Raw genomic sequence first — 18,989 nt, forward strand, 5'->3', positions numbered from 1 at the left:
TTTGCAGATCAATATGCTTGTTTTAACAGAGAAGGATTTAGCCTAGGGAGAGAAAAAAGATTGCAGATGTCTATTAGATGCTACCTCTTAAAAGTGATTTGATGAACCATTTGAACTAAGCTTCGGTTTGATACATATAAATATGCTTTATTAGATGATTATCGTATGCCTAAACCCCACCTTATTTCATTGTTTAAACCAAACTCCGGTTTAAACTGTGTCTGATATTCAGACAGCAAATAATGTACAAACTGTTGTTTTTTCTTGATATGTTGCTAGCCCCCCACCTAATTTTATCTCTCATAGATCATCCTATTTCATGCATTGTAGATATTCTATATATATCGTAGTAGTTGTTTAATTGTACGTTGCTTTTGAATATGTGTGTATATGTATATAATAGAAAGCTGAATGTTTAAATTTCTGACTTCATTAAAGACAGATGCCGACAAGAACTTTATTTTATCTTTTTTTATGGGATCTTATAATTTATAGCAAAAGCCTGCAAACTCCATTATTCTATATCTAGGACATGGACCAGATGGTGAAACTATTACCATGACCATTGTTTGATTTTGAGATTCCTTGGGAAAAATTCTGATAGGAAATTGCTTGCTAAAAAAGCTATTACTATTATATGCATGTATTAAAGTTGTTGATATTACAGTAATGTCTTATAATTCGTATTTACATAATTACACTTGTAGTACTATATATTTTATTAAACGTATCATGATCTGAAAATTTTAGATCTCATTTTTACTAAATTTATGACACCTTCGATACAATAAATGTATTTATTAAAATTTACTTAAAAATCAATTTATTACAATAATAAAGTTGATTGTTTTTAAATTCAAATTGATTAAGTTTTATTAATTTACCATATAAAGAAAATAAATAATTATCATAAAATATAATTTAATGTGCATATGTGAGGATAATTCAGTAATTTGACAGTTAGGTTGAACAACTCAGAAAAAGACATCAATACCTAGATTTTATATCACGTGGTCCAGTCACTGTAAAAAGAAAAAAGAAAAAGTGAGGTGAGTGATGGGTGAAAATGGCCGGCGTTGGGTTAGGAGATGGGCACGGGGAAGGCGGGGAACCCCACTTTTGTCTGTGAACCCAAAATAATGGAGTTGTGAGCTGTCAATATCCTAACAGCTCTTTTGCAACTATCAAATCAAAGCCCAATGTGGCATAGTCAGTTTTTCTTCCTTTTTTTACTTTTTAGCTGTAAAAAAAAAAAAAAAATTGTACCCTATGCTATGCGTGTTTAATAATTAAACATTTTAATCACCAATCATTAATCCATTAATAGAGTCTGATGTAACGTTTCATATAATCATTTTTTACTCTCTTTTTTTTTTTTTTATCGATTACTGTTTATCATCTTCCTCCTCCCCACACCACTACTCCTACTTCCATCATTCTTTCTTCTTTTTCCTTTGCCTCTTGCTTTCGGCTACCACATCATCTCTTCCTTTACCAATAAAAAATGATAATGTGAAACATCACATTAAACTCTATTAACGAGTTAACGGTTAGATGACTAAAATATTTAATTATTATAACAATAGTGATTAAATTACATGATCAAAATAAAAGTGCTCAAAAAATTAAATGACTAACTAAATATTTACTCTTGTTTTTAAAGCAAAAGCAAACACAAAATTACTTTTTTTATATATGTATACAGATAAATAAGTTGATACAAAAGTGTGGTTCCTGTTTCAAATAAAACCTTTTGATTTTATTTTTCCTCTTTCAAAGTACCTTCTTAATTATTTTAATAAGATTCTTTATAAAAATTTGATAGTTTTATATATTATACGTTACTCAGTGATGTTATTGGTGTAAAATATAATGAGTGTTTGAACATTATGATGAATAAATTTTTTTGCACATCATAAGATGGGTTAAAGTAGAGAGGTTGTTCAAAATTTTCATACCTTCTGTTCTAAACTACGAGGAGAAATGCAATGCCACCAAACAAAAGGTATCAAGTAATAAATTATGTCTTACCATTTTCAAGGCATTTGCTGTCTTTTTTGTTGGTTAATTTCTACCACAAATACCTCATATTTTATATTTAAAAAAATATGGATTAACACATCTAAGATGATGTAAAAATTATAATTAATAGAAAATTTGAACCTAGAATTGTTGAAAATTGTTTTTTTAAATCTTTGAAGTGTGCAACTTTTCTTGTATTTTTAATAACTTTGGTTATGGAGATGAAGTGATAAACATGAGGCGCACTCATACTTTTCAGTCAACGCGTTGGAATTCAGATTTATTCCTATTTTTATACTACAAACCTTGATTCTTTATACACGTATCTAGATTCCACAATTCTGGTTTTTATATAATATGCTTTTTGGCCCTTACATTTGACAACTAATTTCATTTTAGTGTATGTAACTTTTTATCCACTTTGGTACCAAAATTTAGCAATTAGATTTATTTTAGTCACTAAACTTGAAAACTATAAAAAGTTTGATGACATGGTACTCTTAGATTGTGCCATATCATTACTTTAAAGTTATAAAAAAGTTATATAAAGTTTCATGTTATAATGTCACATATAGTATTCCATTTAGGGACGTAGCTAAAAGGGCTAGCAGGGCCCCGGCCCTCCTAAAATAGAATTTTTTTTTTATTTAGGCCCTTTAAAATTTTTAAAATTTTAAATTAGTAAAGGTAAAATTGCACTTTGACCCCTTAAAAATGATAAAAATTTTATTAATACTTTAAAATTATAAAGATATAAATTATTAAAATGATGAAATTGCTTTTTTATATCATAAAAATTACAACTTAATTTCGGCCCCCCTTAAAAAAAAATTTGTCTTTGCCCTTGATTCTAATAATCAAGTCAATGGTTAAATTGGTCAAACCATTAGTTTCCAATTCAATCAATTTAATCAGTTCAACCGCTAGATCAAATCTAATCAAATAAATAATTAAATTTTCATAAAATTAAAAGATATTAAATCAATTCAAACTGTTCAACTACCAATTTTTGTCCCAATTTTTTTATTTTTACTGATTTTGAGCAATTTTCGATTCAACCAGTTCAATCCTTTTGTTTGGACCAATATATTGGTTGATTCTCAATCTAATCAGTTCAGCCAACCAATCCAATCTAGTTTCAAAAACATTGGTCACATCATAAAATCTTGACGAAATTATCCAAGTTCATATACCAAAGTGAACAGAAAAAGACCAAAATAGGTCTTTTTTTTAAAAATAATACCGAAGTAGATCTAATTACCAAGTTTAGGGGCCAAAAATTATATTATCCCAAAAATAGTAATGCAAATAAAAAAGTATGAATTATCATAGCCCTTAAATGGTTGGACTATTTCAATAATTTTTTATATATAAACAAATTATTAATATTAAAATTTTGTAACTTTAAAACAAGTATTTTAATAATCCGTCTTTTAAAATTAGAATAATTATAAATTTAGCTCTTAATGTTTATATTTTTTTATTAATTTAACCTTTTTTACTAAATTTAACCTGCAACTTTTTAAAAGAGATAGAATTGTTGTTTTTAACAAAAATAACAAATGTTACAATTTTAAAGAAAGCAACCAAGATAGTAATTCATGTGTATTTCATACTAACTTTTTTCAATTTTTTGAACATTTTTATTTATTTTTTATTTTTTTTAAAAATATTTTCATAATTTTAAATTATTTGTTGATGTTGTATTTTAAAAATAGTATCATGTCATCATGAAATACAAATAAATTACCACACCAACAAAGCATGCCAAGATCGTAAAAAATTAATATTTTAGTTAAAATTCTTGATAAAAAAATAATTTGAACATTTCAGTAAAGTTAATAGCCAAATTTAACTCAAAAAAATAAGGGTCAATTTGACGAAAGTTATAGCGTTAAGGGTAAATTTATCATTATGCCTTTAAAATTTTATTACTAAAATTAAAAGTATAGTGATAAATTTAGCCATTAATGTTTACTTTTTATTCATAATTCTTTTTTGTTTTAGCCAATTTATTTTCCTTTTAGATTGAAAAGTTAATTGGACTGTTAAAGTTTTAATGACACTAGTGTGACAACTCCTGGGTCAATCTACATATGTTTCATAAAAATTAAAAAATAAAATTTTAATAAATTTAAAAAGTTTATTAAAACATTTAGAAAAATTATCCATGCCAGACATGAAAAACCACATGGATCGATGTACCCAAAAAAACACATGAATTGTCATGTTAACTGAAATGTCAATACTATTAAAATTTTACTAATTAAATCAATTTTCTCATTTAAAACAAAGCAGTATGACTAAATTTAAAAATTAAATATCAAAGTTAAATTTATGTATTATGATAAAGTAAAATTTCCCCACCTTTGTATTTGGATTTACGTACATACACTCACTCATAAATAAGTATTACATAAACATATAATACAAAAAGATAAGATAACTTTTGTTTTTAAATGTAAACTTTGGTTTGTTGGATTAATTGTAATTATTAGTTTACTATATTTTATTTATCAGTTTTGAAAATTAATTTAATATCAATTATATTTTTAAATTGTAACTTATAAAAATTAATAAAACAAAAAATTAAGGTAAACTACATTCAAGGTCACTCAATTATTAAGTAAATTTATGTTTTGGTCACTCAACTCATAAAAGTTACAATATGATTATTGAACTATTCGAAAGTTTTCATTTAAATCATTAGGTTGAAAAATTATTATTGTATGAACTTCTCTATTTGCACTGTCTGCACCAATCAAAAACTCTTTTTCACATTCTCTACTACACTTCAATTTTTCTCATGAAATAATATTGAACGTCACAAATCTACAAACTAAAATTCAAACAACTTTCTTCTCGGATCTCCAACATTGATCATCAAATCGGCTTGGATCTAAGATATGTTCTTCTACTCATCAATAGGTATTGATCAACTGTACTGATCATCAAATTATAACTTGGATTTCGCTAGCTAAACTAAACAAAAGGCTTAGAGGTACAAAAGGCCTCTAAGAAAAAATTGAAAAAAATCACTTGAGCCACTACACTAAATCTGCACCCAATTGAGCTCCTACACTAAATTTGCACCTAATTGAGCCATTATCATTAACTAAAACAAATTAAGCCCCCATTAACGGTTTTCATATTTGACTACGTTGACCATTAAAATTAACTGACAAACCAACCAAATGGTGACACGTGACAACTTATGATTTAATCTTACTTTTCTCATAATAATCATAAAAATACAAAAATATAATAATAATAATAATAATAACATTAAAAATTTTAAAAATTAAAATAAAAATATTAAAATTTTATATAAACTTATAAAATAGTAAAAATTCATAATAAAATTATAAATATTATAAAACTTATATAATATTCTAATAAATTATAAAATATTTAAAAATAAAATCTTTCAAAAATATTTTAAACTTGCTATGAACTTAAAAATTATTAAAATTATAAATAATTATAAAACTTCCAAAAAATCATAGAAACTTATAAAAATCCAAAACAATTTATAATAGCCCGATTTTCAAAGGTGCGTAAAAGATAGTTTTAGAACCCCATTTCTGTGAACCGGATCCGTAAAGATTAAATTAAAATATTTACGGAGTTGGTATAATAGAATATTAGATTTTGGACCTTCAATTTTGTCTATTGATTGTTTAACTAAGGTACTAATATTAAATTGTAAAAGTCTTATTGCTATAGATTATTAATTAACTAAAGGTTTAAAATGGTAAATAAACCATTTTGCTACATCAAATAGTGGATGATGATGCCATTCCCACTCATGTTTTTTATTAATGGTGATTAAGGCTTAAATTATTAAGATTAAATTAGTTAATCAAGGTTAATTAAACTAATCAAATTTTAATTAAAGTATAAATAACATACATTAGTGGAAAATCTCATCTTTTTCTTTATTCTCCATCGAAACAAACTAAAGAAAACCTAAGGAAGCCACTTTTGATGCTTCAAAGCTTTCTGCCCTTCATTGGTAAGTGCAATTAAATCATTTTCTTATTTTTTTTTTTTTATGTTTTTAAGGTCATGGGAGCTTGATTTAGCTAGCCCATGTATCAATTTGTAAAATTTTAAAGGTTTTTAAATTTTCATAGTTGGTTTCTTTGTGAATTTGTTATTAAATTGATAGATTTTAAGTTTAGATGTGAAAAGGACTAAATTGTAATGTTTAATTGTTAGTTTTTGTACATAAGGACTAACGTGAATAAATTGTAAGAATGATGTGAAATTTCAATAATAATAGATATTATAGGGTTTATAATGGATGTGATTGAAATCAATTTTGAAACCAAGCTCAATTTGAAAGATATTGTTATTTAAAATTTAGGGACTAAACCGAATAAAATGTAAAAATTAATGGGCATTTGAAAAATGAAATTTTATAGGTCCATACATGTCATGGAATAATATTAAAATGTTCAGTATTGATAAATTGACTAAAATAATTATTTAGATCAAGAATTGAATCAAATCGAAGATAATCGAGGAAAAGCCAAAATTGTTAAATAGTCCTTAAAGATTCAACTTGCTTGTTGTTTTTTCCAAGTAAGTTCATATGGTATTTATAAATTATATTGTATGTATTTGAATTATGTATATGTATGCTTGGTTGTAAATTGAATTGGTTTTGAATTGGTACAAAAGGTGAGGATTGGGCTAAATTGAAAAGTATCTAGCCCGTGTGAATTTAGTAAAAGTTAGGATACGATTGGCAAGCTAATAGGGTCTTATGCACGCTTTTACGAGATATGTGTTTGTATGGAGGTTGTCAGGTTAAATCAAGATCCAACATTTGTTGCAAATCATCAAGTAATATTCGTTTTTATAGAGACCTTAGTGTGGTGGAGGGATGTACTAGCATGTGAATATGCATATGATGCCTACGGGTTTTGCACTTCAGTGTCCTAACATGGTGCTGTTACTTGAGTATCCGAGCCCGTTTCCTAGAGTTCATCAGGCTAAGTGGTTAATAAAAAATGAAAAGTTGAAATGAAATTATATGAGTTTGATGTTCAAATGGATAAATGATGAATTGAGCACGAGCATGATATTGAAATGGTGATTTTTTAAATGAATTGGATTGATATATGATTGAGATATCTTATAGTTGATTATATGTTAAACTCATTTTATTGATGTTTTGTTTTGCCATGACTAGCCAACTATGTCAAATTATGGTAGCATATTGTATTTGATTGTAAAATAAGGTAAGACTTGTTTGATACCTATGAACTTACTAAGCATTGTATATGCTTATCCCATTTTTTTTTCATTTCCCTTGTATATCTTCACTTTGTGGAACGCTTCAAGCCGGATTGTTCGAAGCTTACACTATCCTATCACTGATTCAGTAAATGTTTGATCGTTTTGAACCCTAAGGTTGTGGCATGTATATAGTTGTCTTGATATGTATAATAATTTATGAGTTGATTATGGTATTGAACTTGGTATATATGTGATTTAAATGTTGGTGTTACCTATGGTTTAAAAATGCATGATTTGGCATTTGTGATGCCTACTTTGACTTGTATGTTTAAGGTATGTATGGCACATAAATTGGCATGTTCAAAATGGTTTGGCATAGATGATGTTTAGCAATGGAACGAAATTGGTCAATATGCTCAAATGGTAGTGAAATGCTATGCTTGATGTTGTTTGGTTAATGATCCCAAGCTTAAATAGGTTACTTTATTATGCAAAGAATGGCAAATAGATGAAATGGTAAGTGAATTAGATGGTGAAATGAATACGATATAGTTTTGACCATATGCATGAAATGCATTGAATGGACAAATATTTGATGTCTTATTACTTTGTTCTAGGCTGTGTAGACTGTTTTAGAATAGGTAATTGTGAAATAAGATGGTGTACATTGGTTAGTTTGTTTGGAGACTTGAAATAAGTACCAAATGACTCAAATTTTACTAAAAACAAAGTCTTCGTCTCAACAATCATTCTTCTTTGTTACAACACCAATTGACAGTAAGTGACATTGCTATGTCGAGTGGTTTGATGTCAAGGCAAGACAAACTGTTTGGTGACGTCACGACTTAAAAGTGATGACATCACAACGTCAACCCATAAATTTTAACACATTGCAATTTAATCCTATTTCATGCTCGGCTCAAGAAAAGAGCTTTTGTGAGCTTGATTAAAACTCGTTTTTGATTGTTTAACCATAAATGGATATGTTTGGCATTAGATTAAGTATGCATATGAATATTTTTCTGTGATTTGACTGTAATTGCTTCGACAACGAATGTAGCATCTTGTAACTCGGATTCGACGATTGGTTCGAGCGAAGGGTGTTACACAAGTTCTAATAAATTATTATAAAATTATAATTTTTAAAAACTAATAAAATATTAAAATATATAGAAATAAAAATTTATTTATTGGTTCCTCATTTTGAAACACGTGACATTAGACCAACTATTGGATAATAGAGATAGTCATCAAAATATTTTATGCTAACATATACTAATATTTGCAGCCATTGGTTAATAAATTTTGGTTCTATAGTATTTAATTGTACAAAAATACTCCATACCATACAATACTTAGCAAAAAAATTCAACTTTCCTAGGTTCAAGATACTATAGTGTATTTTAAAAGCTGGAGATAAAAATTATAAAATAAAATAATAATTTATCAATAAAAAAAAGAGAGGGTCCTACTGTTATTTTTTTTATGAAAATTAAAAACATTTTATTCAAAATGAAAATTATCTTAAAAATCTAATGACTATTTTCATTATCCAACAGTTTATTCAATGTCATGTGTTCATTATGATTTTAGAAATTTAAATTTTTTTTATAATTTCTAACCTTTTATATTATTTATAAGTTTTATTTATAAAATTTAAATATATTTTATGTGTTTTATGTTTAATAAATTTTATAATTTTTGTGAGTTTATATGTTTTTAAATATTTTATGATTTTTATGAAAAAATATAATATTAAATCTAAGTTATCATGTGTTGCCATGATCCATCAATTAATTTTAAAGATCTACGTGGTTAAAGATTTAATTACAATAAGAGTTCATTTAATAATAAGAGTTCAATTTTTTTTCTTAAAGACGATTTGTAACTATAAAAAATAAAATTTAAATAAAAATTTAATCATTAAATATAATATTTTAGAACATTAAAATTTTATAACTTATAAAAATATACTAAAAGGTAATGAATTGCCATAGCCCTAAAATTGGACTGCTTCAATAAGTTTTTTATACAGACAAATTAGAATACATCAAAATATAATCTTAAAAAAAAAATCAAAATACTGTACTTCCAAAATTTACAAAGCAAATATAATTAATTAAATTTAAGAAGATCTAAAAAAATATAACCTAAAATGGATGGACATTCCTGCTCAGCCCATTGACGTTGGTAAAAAACCCGACCTGCCTATACGGCAAATACGACCGCCGTTTATCCCCTTCCTTTTGGGCTCTGTTTTTAACGTAAAGCTTTTCGTGAGCTGAGAGCGACGCCGTCTTAATGCTCTTTTGCGTCTTCTTCACCTTCGGTGTCTCTTCGCTTACTTTCACCTTGTCTTTCTTCTCTTCTTTCTCGTTTTTCTTCTCAGTTTTTACCGACGAAGAAGAAGAGGAAGAAGAAGAGGAGGAATGATGGCTTAAGAAGACGAACGCGTCTTTTCCGTCGCTACTACATCGAAGCTTCAAATCTCTAAACCTCCAAAGCTTCGAAAACCCTGTGGAATTGCTCTTACGGCAACTTTCCGGCGAGGCTTCCGTTACGGTTCTTCCACCTCTCCACTCGCAGTACGGTCCCGCCGGTTCCGACGACGTCGCTTCCGGTGAATCTTCCACGAAAAGCTTCCTCACCGGAGTCCGTTGAGCCATGTCACCCTCTCCGGACTTCGAAACGAAAGCATCATCCGCGGCGGCGTAGAGGAGATCTTGGTTAAATAACGGAAAAATCGGACGGATTTGGCCGTCTTGGAACAAGTCGTCCGCAGAAATCGGTGATCCATCGGGATTTAAACAGACAAAAGAAAACTCTTCCTCCTCCTCCTCTTCTTCTTCGTCTTCCTCTTCTTCGTTCTGCTCTTCCACTTCCTGTTCGTCTTCGTTATCACCATCCTTTCCCGGCTGATGATTCAGTTTCTCTTCTTGTTCCATATTCGGCTCCTCGTCGGCTTTGAGTTGCAATTTAACTCGGAAATCGTGGCTGAACTTGCCGGTGGGGGAGAAGTCATTGAAGTTGGGAGACAAAGGCAGAGAAGAAGTCATGACTTGCATCGCATAACCAAAAACAAGAACCTCACAATAAGACCTTTCAATAAGTTCGCGGCAGATGTAGAGATAATAAATTTAAGAAGTGGGTTTAGGGGAGGTATGTGGCTTTTGTCGGGTTTTAAATAGAGGTGGTTGGTTGTGGGGACAATCGAAACTTCCACTCTTTTTTCAAAAAAATTATATGAACGCGCAAATATTTTTCTACCGATAATGTAAATGCAAGAAAAAACCAAAATACGTTTTATTTTACCTTTTTGGAATAATCAACCTCTTTTTTTTTTTAATTTCTTTTAATTATTTGAATAAGATGCTGCAACTTAATTAATATTAAATATTGATCAAGAAAATTAAATTATTACTGGGAAACAAATGAAGGCAGGCAAAGTAGGTGCCTGATGGACAAGTAACACGTGTTAATATTAGCTGGCGTAAGGTTAGGCTTTCCACCCGTGAGGGTCTAGAAGGGTGAATTTTGGCTTTGTGGTTGACCTGCTCCTTGGGTCATCCATATTTGAACATTTTTTAATTCTCAATTTTAGTGAATTCTTTTAATTACAAGTCAATTAGGTATGGTACATAAAATGTGCCAATCTTTTTTTTTTTGGTACATTAAAATGTGCAAATATTGTTAAACAAAGATTAGTCAATTCCCAAAAACTAATGATTTTGGTGGCGGGATGCATCATGCGTGATGCAATGGGTACTTTGCCTTAAGGAACAAGTGTATTTCTCTCCAAGTCATCACACGTTTATTAACCTTAATTACGAAATATCTTTTAAAGTTTATTTTATGTATAAAATATAGTTATACTAAGGAGTACACGAGGATATTATTTAAAATTAATTAATAATCATACTAAATGTGATAGTTAATAACTTTATTTATCATGTTTGTATATTGAATCAACATATTATTATATATAATGATATTAAGGAGTGCCCACACCCTATTAATAAAATCTTCAATTCAACTTTTTCCTCCGATTTACCTCTATTTTTTTTATATTTAACATTTATTTAATCATCATTTATAAACTAATTTTCACACGTTTCTTACACATTTAAATGATAATGATCATTTTATTGAATGAAAAAAAGTAATGGACGGAGCCAAATTCTATTGAATTTCAATTCAATTTGGCATTATTGTTATTATAACAATTAGGAGAACATACATTCAAGCATGCTTAAACATACTTCTTTCTATTTAAGAGTTGGAAGGAATTATAAGTAAAATAGGGCATTATATAAAATAAAATCTTCAACTCTTTTTATTTTCATAAATTTGTCACAATTTGATTATTTTGATATTAATTAATTATTTTTCCTTATTTTTATATTTTCTATTAATAACTTTTTTTAACTATATGTCAAGTAATTACAAATATAGAGCAAAACAAATGCAAAACACAAAAGAATGAAGAATCTAAATATAACCATAAAACTCACTCATTGCAACTATAGGTGAGCAAAACTCGATTTGATTTAAAAATTTCGATAAAAATTTTAAATTTTGAATTAAATAGTTTAAGTTATTTGAGTTAATCGAGTTATTCGGATCAACTCAAATAAAAAATCAATTTTTTCGATTTAACTCGAATATGAATTACACAATTCGAGTTATCTAAAAATCCGAATAAGAAAAAACAAAACTACATCGTTTTGATTAATGTTCACCCATTAAACCATTATATTGTCTATGGAGTTAAATAATCTTGTATTTCATCTACTAGTTAAATAATCGGTCCGTGTAAACACAATATTAAGTATAAATAATAAAATTCGTCAACTCGATTTGAAATTTTTTGACTCGATTTGATTCAATTCAAAAAAATTTCAAATTGAGTTCGGTTGCTAAAATAGGATTCATCAACTTGACTAACTTGAAATTTTTTGACTTGATTCGATCAAATACTCACCCCTAATTATAACCAGACATGATGTCAAGAGATCTAGACAAGACACACAAAATGAGACTTGAACCTATGTGCTTAAGAACCTAATGTCTCAACCTTCGCCAACAATATTAAAACCTAATTGACATGCAAATAAAATGTTTAAAATGATAAGAATCTTTCTAACCAATATAAAAAGTTATGGATTTTTTAAAATACTAGTCTTTCAATATTTTATTAATTCAAAATGCTAGTAACTGTAATTATATTGTTTGGATAAATAACTATTTTTTAAAAATAAGTTATTAAAATTTTTTGAGTTAGAACCCTGTGTATTGGCTTGATGGTCAAGGTGTTCATTGCTCATGTGATTTGATGTTCACTGCCCATGTGGTTTGAATTCGAGTTTTGTTAGTTGTGTTGTTGTTAGCGCCTTGTCCTCCTCTTGTAATTCATAAAAAAATTATAAATTAAAAATGATTATAAAAGGAAGATAATGATATTAAAATTTGCAACATGGATATTACTAGATTTGTAAAAGTTATAAATATTTTTAAAAAGTTAAAATATTTTTAAATTGATAAATTCTAAAATACTAACATTTTAAAACTGTCAAATGTAAAATTACTATCCAGATATACTCTTTTAAAATTTTGAAAACTTTGATAGAAACAATTTTTTCTTTAAATCCTTTACCAAGTACACACCTTTAATCAGGAGTGGAGCTAGAAAATATTTTAAAGGTGCTGAAATTAAATTATAAATTTGAGATAGTCAAAGTATAATTTTATCATGTATATAAACTTATGATTTTATCATTTTTTCAGATAAGAATTATTTTTATTTTAAGAAATTTCAAATTTTTTAAAGAAGTACAATAGTTTTTTTTTTTTTTTTTTTTGGTCTTGGCTAAACCACCTTTGCCTTTAATATATTGAACATGATATTTATACAATATGTTACATAAATAATATATTAATCAGTCTTGAATAATATTTTAAAAACACTATCATTAACATATTTTATACATTTATATGCTCATAAGTTAAAGAAAAATTGTCGGGATTAGGGTTTTGCTTTATCATTTTAAGAAAAATATGAAATTAATTATTAGATTGTTTCTTGAAATGTTTCTTTTTTTTTGTGCGACAATCACATAACTTAATTTTTGCACATTTGTACTTCAAATATGAATCATCACAGGCTTTATTAATCTTCTTGTCACCATGGAGATAATCTTTAAATATTTTTCTTCTATTACAGATATCTTCTAAGGCAATAAAGACTTCTTGTTGAAGTTCTCAAATCACAAGACAGAAACTTTTCCCTCAGCCCTGTTACAAGAAAATAAACAAATGGCTTAAGATTTGCATCTTTCTTTCTGAAAGCATTATTCCGTATTTATGAATAAGGGATCTACAATTTTCAAGGAGCTGAGTATGAGATTCTTCATATTGGCTGTAGAGCAAGATATCATCAATGTAAATTAAAGCATTTTTTATCAAAGGATTAAAAACCTTTATCATTGCTTTCTGAAAAAGAGAAGGAGCTGTCTTCAATTCAAATGGCATTACTTTCCACTGAAAATGTCTGTTAGGAATGCAGAATCCTAGTGAAACCTATGTATTTAGTAAAGATTTATGAGATAAATAATCAACAAGGTAAATGAATTTACCATTATCTTCTAACTTACAGTTATATCAATAATTACTAATATGATTTTTTTCATTACAAGACTCAACTTACAATTAATTTGTCCAAACGCTTTTTATTTAAATATGAGAGATAAAAATTTTAAAACTTCAATTTCATTATTAAATCAGAACGTATTTATTCATTAACTATAATAGTAATTATTAATTAAATTCTATTACTCTAGATAAAATAAAAAAGTTATAATATTAATTTTACTCAGCTGTACGTGACTGAAGTAGATAATGAATATTGGGTTTTAATAGATTTTTAGGGAGTTGTTCAGTGTTTGAGACTGAATTGTGAGACATTTTAGATGACTTAAGCATTCATTGGTACAAAGAGGTGCATATTCAAACTGATAATATTGAATTAGTTAATGTTATACATGAGAGTCACAGAGGTGGATCTAACTCGAATTTGGCTAGGAAGATTCTTTGGACACTTTCACAGACCTAGCACTGGAGAATTTTCCATATCCCTAGAAAAAGAATGAGAAGACTGATATAGTGGCCAAGTTGGCTAACACAAACAATCAAGAATTGCAAGTTTTGAAATTTCCACTTAAGGGAGTTTGAATTATATAATGTATTCTTTTCTTTATTTTCTTCTTTGTAAAAAAAAAAAAAAGAAAAGAAAAATTGCTTAGCTATTACCGTGCCAGTGTTTTTGTTGCTTAAAATAAGGGAGTCATAAAATACTTAAATATGTCTTAATAATTGAATTTAAGAAATTGGTTGGAAAAAAAGTCAAAAAAGAATTATTTGACAAAATATATGTATATAAATGTTACTAGAAAGAATAGATAGCAGTTGAAAGTATAGTAGAGAAAATGGCTGCCCAGTAGCGTTCAATTCATATGTTCTTAAGGATAAGCACGGGAGTTAAAATCTGCTGAATTTTATATTGTAATTAAAACCGATGGATGTTAAATTTTTTAATAAAATTTAATTTTGGGGGTTGTTTGAAAACTTGAAAATCCGAATTATGGTCCAACCCATCTAGATGAAGCAATAATATAATATTTGATGATGTTGTTAAGGAGGGAGCTAATCTGGAGGAAGAAAATAGGTTGACCAGGTCCATTCGTTGTTCGGAACTTTTGATGTGGGAATTCGGCTGCTTCTTTTGAAAGTCAAGGTGGGACACCCAATGTGTTCGTTCTTTTATCTTAAACCCACACGAATGGTAAACATCCTAACTCAACTACAAATTAGGTTTTCCTTCACCCTGCCACAGCTATCCATTTATTAAGACATCTTTTATAAGCTTGTTGACTAGGGAAAAAAGTAGCAGATTGTTTTTTATTTATAATCGAGGGTTATCTTGTCACATATTGACATTGATTAATCCTTTTGTGATGTATGCTCAGTTAATATTAAATCTACTTGGGGTTTAATAATAAGACATCAAACCCTTTAATCACATCTAAATAGACTTACAATAAATTTATTATAACTCAACTACTTGAACTATTCCTAAACACCTACGAATCCCTCAAACTCGTCAAGCAAACTACCACATCTCTTGACATCTTGGTGTGAACCACCAAATAAAATTCAACTTTATATTATTTAAAAGGCTTAATTGCAAAATCCACCCTCAATTAAACCTGTTTAAATTTTTGGATTGTGAGATTGATTGGTTTTGGAAGGAAATAGTATTAGATAGAGAGGCCTTGATTTACAAAATGGACTGAAATGAAGGGGCCAAAGAAAAGGATTGATGTAATAATAGGAAAGCGGAAATGTGAATATTAGCATTTGGTTGCAACTTGAAATAAGGATGGAACATTCCTTTTTAATTTAATCAGTTTTTTCGTTTCTACTTTGAATTTGACTGGGTAGCGGCTTCCAATTTCAACCACCAATTCTTCATTTATGCCAAGTTCCAACCTAGGTTTCGGCGCCCTCTTTTCTTATTTCAAAACTACCTATGAGTTTTTATTCTACACATAATTTTCTCTAGTCTAGAGATAATTTTAAAAGAAAGTTGTAAAAATTCATTAATTCTTCTCTTTGATTGATTTTGATATAAAGGTAATTTGATTGAATTTTAATATAGATGTGGATTGTTTCAAGTGTCTTTTTTAAACATGTTTAAACTTCTTTTCTTCAATTAAAAGCAAACAAAAGATAGCTTCATGCAAAAATAACTTTTTGTCTTCTTTTTTACTATTGAACTGGATTGGAAAACTAATTTTCTTTAGAACCTGTGTGGTGTTCTTCAAGAATTTTACAATATTTTTTTTTTTTTTTTTTGAGTTTTTTATGAATTTAGAGAATAACTTGAGGTGATTTCTTTTTATACAGTGCCAATTACTTGAATAAAAAGAATTTTTGTAGTACTTAACTACTTCATTTGATTGTTCTACAAAATTTAACCTCTTTTATTTCTTATTAATTTAATTAATTAGAGATAAAATAATCATTCAATATTATAACTTAATAATTTTATTTTAATTAGTGATAATATAAAATTTTAATATTTATTTTTAAATTAAATTAAATTAATTAAATAATAATAATTATGATATGCCATCATTTTTATTACGATAATTTCAATTTAACCTACAATAATTTTTTACTTTACGCATTACGTTTTTTTAATTGATCTGAAAAATTCTGTATGTACTTAAAAATTTGGGAATTCACAAAGAAGAGGCCAAACGAGATGAGCAATGAATAGTCTCCAAAAAAGGCCAAACAAAAATTCAAGAAAGAACAACATTCCTAAGCAAACCAAATCATCAGGGGCATGCTGCATTCAGCTTTCAATCAACCTCCTACGTCTATCATGGCGACGAGAGGACCCTACTATCCTCTCGAACAGGGAGACACCCTAAACAACCATTCTCTGGGCCTTGGTAAATGGAAATAAGCCATCATAGGCTTTGATTGGTAAACTCCTTATTTTACCTATATAGGATAAACTACAAAAGTGATGACTAAATTCGATCTATTTTGATAACGGATTATTTATTTAACTATTAAACTTTTCAAAATTAAATATTTTAGTTACTTTCTCATTAGTTATTGTTAGATGAGTAGCTAGAAGTTGATGTGGATTTTTTATTGGTCTATTAACAAATTTAGCTCCTCAGTATTTACACATTCTATCAATTTAATCTTGAATATAAAATATTCAACAAATTTAACCTTCCATGTTTACAAAATTTATCATTTTAATTCAAATTCTAAAAAGCTCAATAAGTTTAACCCTCAAAATTTACAAAATCTGCAAATTTGCATCTCCATTTTAGTTGGGTTGAGGAAATATTGGGCCTTCTTTAATCCTTGCATACTTCATGAATATCCAAATTTACAATTTTTTGTAAATTTTGAAAGTTAAATTTGTTAAATTTTTAGAATTAGAACTAAAATGATAAATTTGATAAATATTGAGGGCTAAATTTATTGAATGTTTTATATTTAGGATTAAATTGATAGAATGTGAAAACATTGGAGGACTAACTTTGTTCTTAGACTAATAAAAAAGCCCACATAAGCTTTTTGTCACTCATCTAAAGAAAATTAATGGGAGACACGGAGAGTGACCAAAATATTTGATTTTGAAAGTTTAGTGACTAAATTAAAAAAATTAATAATTAAGTGACCAAAATAAATAAAAACAATAATTTAATAACCATTTTTATAGTTTTCCCATGTATATTTATGATGCACTTGAACAAAATATCAACGAACTAAATAATTCAGTTTATTAATTTTTATTATTTTTTCGTTTTGGTTTAAGGAAAATAAATTAAAATCATTAAAATTATAATAAAATTTTAAGATAAAAGACATGAACTTTACATTTTGTTAACCAAATGGAACTAAAAAGGCATTAGCAAACCCAACACAAATTCTGGGCAAAAAGAACACAACAACAATAAGCCCATCATATAGAAACCAACTCCCTGTGAACACAGTTATAGCCAAGCACTAAACTAGCTACACACGAGATAGCCCAAGTTTAGCAACAGCATCTGCAAAACAAATCCCCTTCCCTACTACTATGAACAAAGTGATTGTTGATTGATATGAAATTTTTGATACATTTCCTTAAAAAAAAATTTACAATATAATAAGAACAATACAAGCAAATAAATACATGTGCAATATCGTAACTATAAGAAGTCAAGGAATTTCTTCATTTTGAGCCATAAAATATCATGCACCGACCTTTAGGGCTCCTCCATCAACAGGCTTTGTTTTCACCATTGTGTCCATGTCCCGGCATTCTAAATTCCATGGGATCATCATTTCCATGCATTCTAAATCCTGCAGTAATCCCATTCTCAGGTATTCTCAACTCCGGATATCCATTTCCAGGCACTCCAAATCCTGCTGGATCCCCATGTTCACTTACTCTGAACTCCCTTACATATCCATTTCCAGGCATCCCAATTCCAATTCCTGCAGGATCCCCGTGTTCACTTAGAGGCATTTTGATATCCAACCCTTTGCTCGGTTCGCCATGGTCACCTGGTTTAGCAGTGGCACTTGCATTAGTCCTCCCATCGGACCCGAACTCGATGTCGCCTTTTTCAGGTCGACGTAAATCACGGCTCTGTTTACGCTTGGGGGAAGGTTTCCTTTGATTCATGCGCCGACTACAGAACCTTCCAAGAAAGCAAGATATGGCCGATGCAACAATGATCACTGCCACTACTATGAAAACTGTCGTGAAAGATCCACCTGAGTGAGCCGAATGAGACGGGGGCGCTTGCATTGACACACTAGTCGGGTAAACAACAACGGGCTGTTGTTGTGTTTGAGTCGACATACTTTTGACTTCTCTGTTTTATGATCACCAGGCAGCAGATGTTGACAAAGGAAGGCTTTTGGAGAAAATCAAAGGAAACCAAGAACAATATATCTGTGTATGACAAGATTTTATGTAATAAAATCTGTATTGGTTTTCAAAAACAGGTATACTGTGTGGTTAGTTTCAATTCAATATAAAAAGGAAGAAGCTTCTTTATTAAAGAGACAACTAGAGGTATATATTCTCGTTGTTCTTTTAATAACATAATAATGCAGAATTGAGAAGAGGAAGTTGCATTTGC

General features: G+C 28.5%; 2 protein-coding genes and 1 long non-coding RNA gene across 3 annotated transcripts; 1 reads left to right on the forward strand and 2 right to left on the reverse strand.

Annotated features, from left to right (window-relative positions):
• The first annotated feature begins 6,576 nt into the window (after positions 1–6,576).
• Positions 6,577–7,516, forward strand: LOC128290270 (uncharacterized). Its single transcript, XR_008279955.1, has 2 exons — positions 6,577–6,609; positions 7,375–7,516. It is a non-coding gene; the product is annotated as an uncharacterized LOC128290270 (long non-coding RNA).
• Positions 7,517–9,250: 1,734 nt separating this feature from the next.
• On the reverse strand, positions 9,251–10,453 carry LOC108475484 (uncharacterized). Its single transcript, XM_017777452.2, has one exon. The coding sequence runs from the start codon at positions 10,332–10,334 to the stop codon at positions 9,420–9,422; it is 915 nt and encodes a 304-aa protein (XP_017632941.1). The 5' UTR covers positions 10,335–10,453; the 3' UTR covers positions 9,251–9,419.
• A 7,343-nt stretch (positions 10,454–17,796) lies between these two features.
• On the reverse strand, positions 17,797–18,989 carry LOC108475788 (uncharacterized). The gene has a single exon (XM_017777769.2). The coding sequence runs from the start codon at positions 18,704–18,706 to the stop codon at positions 18,119–18,121; it is 588 nt and encodes a 195-aa protein (XP_017633258.1). The 5' UTR covers positions 18,707–18,989; the 3' UTR covers positions 17,797–18,118.

The sequence above is a fragment of the Gossypium arboreum genome, chromosome 3, assembly GCF_025698485.1.
Source record: "Gossypium arboreum isolate Shixiya-1 chromosome 3, ASM2569848v2, whole genome shotgun sequence".
NCBI lineage: Eukaryota > Viridiplantae > Streptophyta > Magnoliopsida > Malvales > Malvaceae > Gossypium > Gossypium arboreum.

Bases quoted from the DNA above. Each gene is read 5' to 3' on its own strand.
- LOC108475788 (XM_017777769.2), bottom strand. From the start codon at position 18,706: ATGTCGACTCAAACACAACAACAGCCCGTTGTTGTTTACCCGACTAGT.
- LOC108475484 (XM_017777452.2), bottom strand. From the start codon at position 10,334: ATGCAAGTCATGACTTCTTCTCTGCCTTTGTCTCCCAACTTCAATGAC.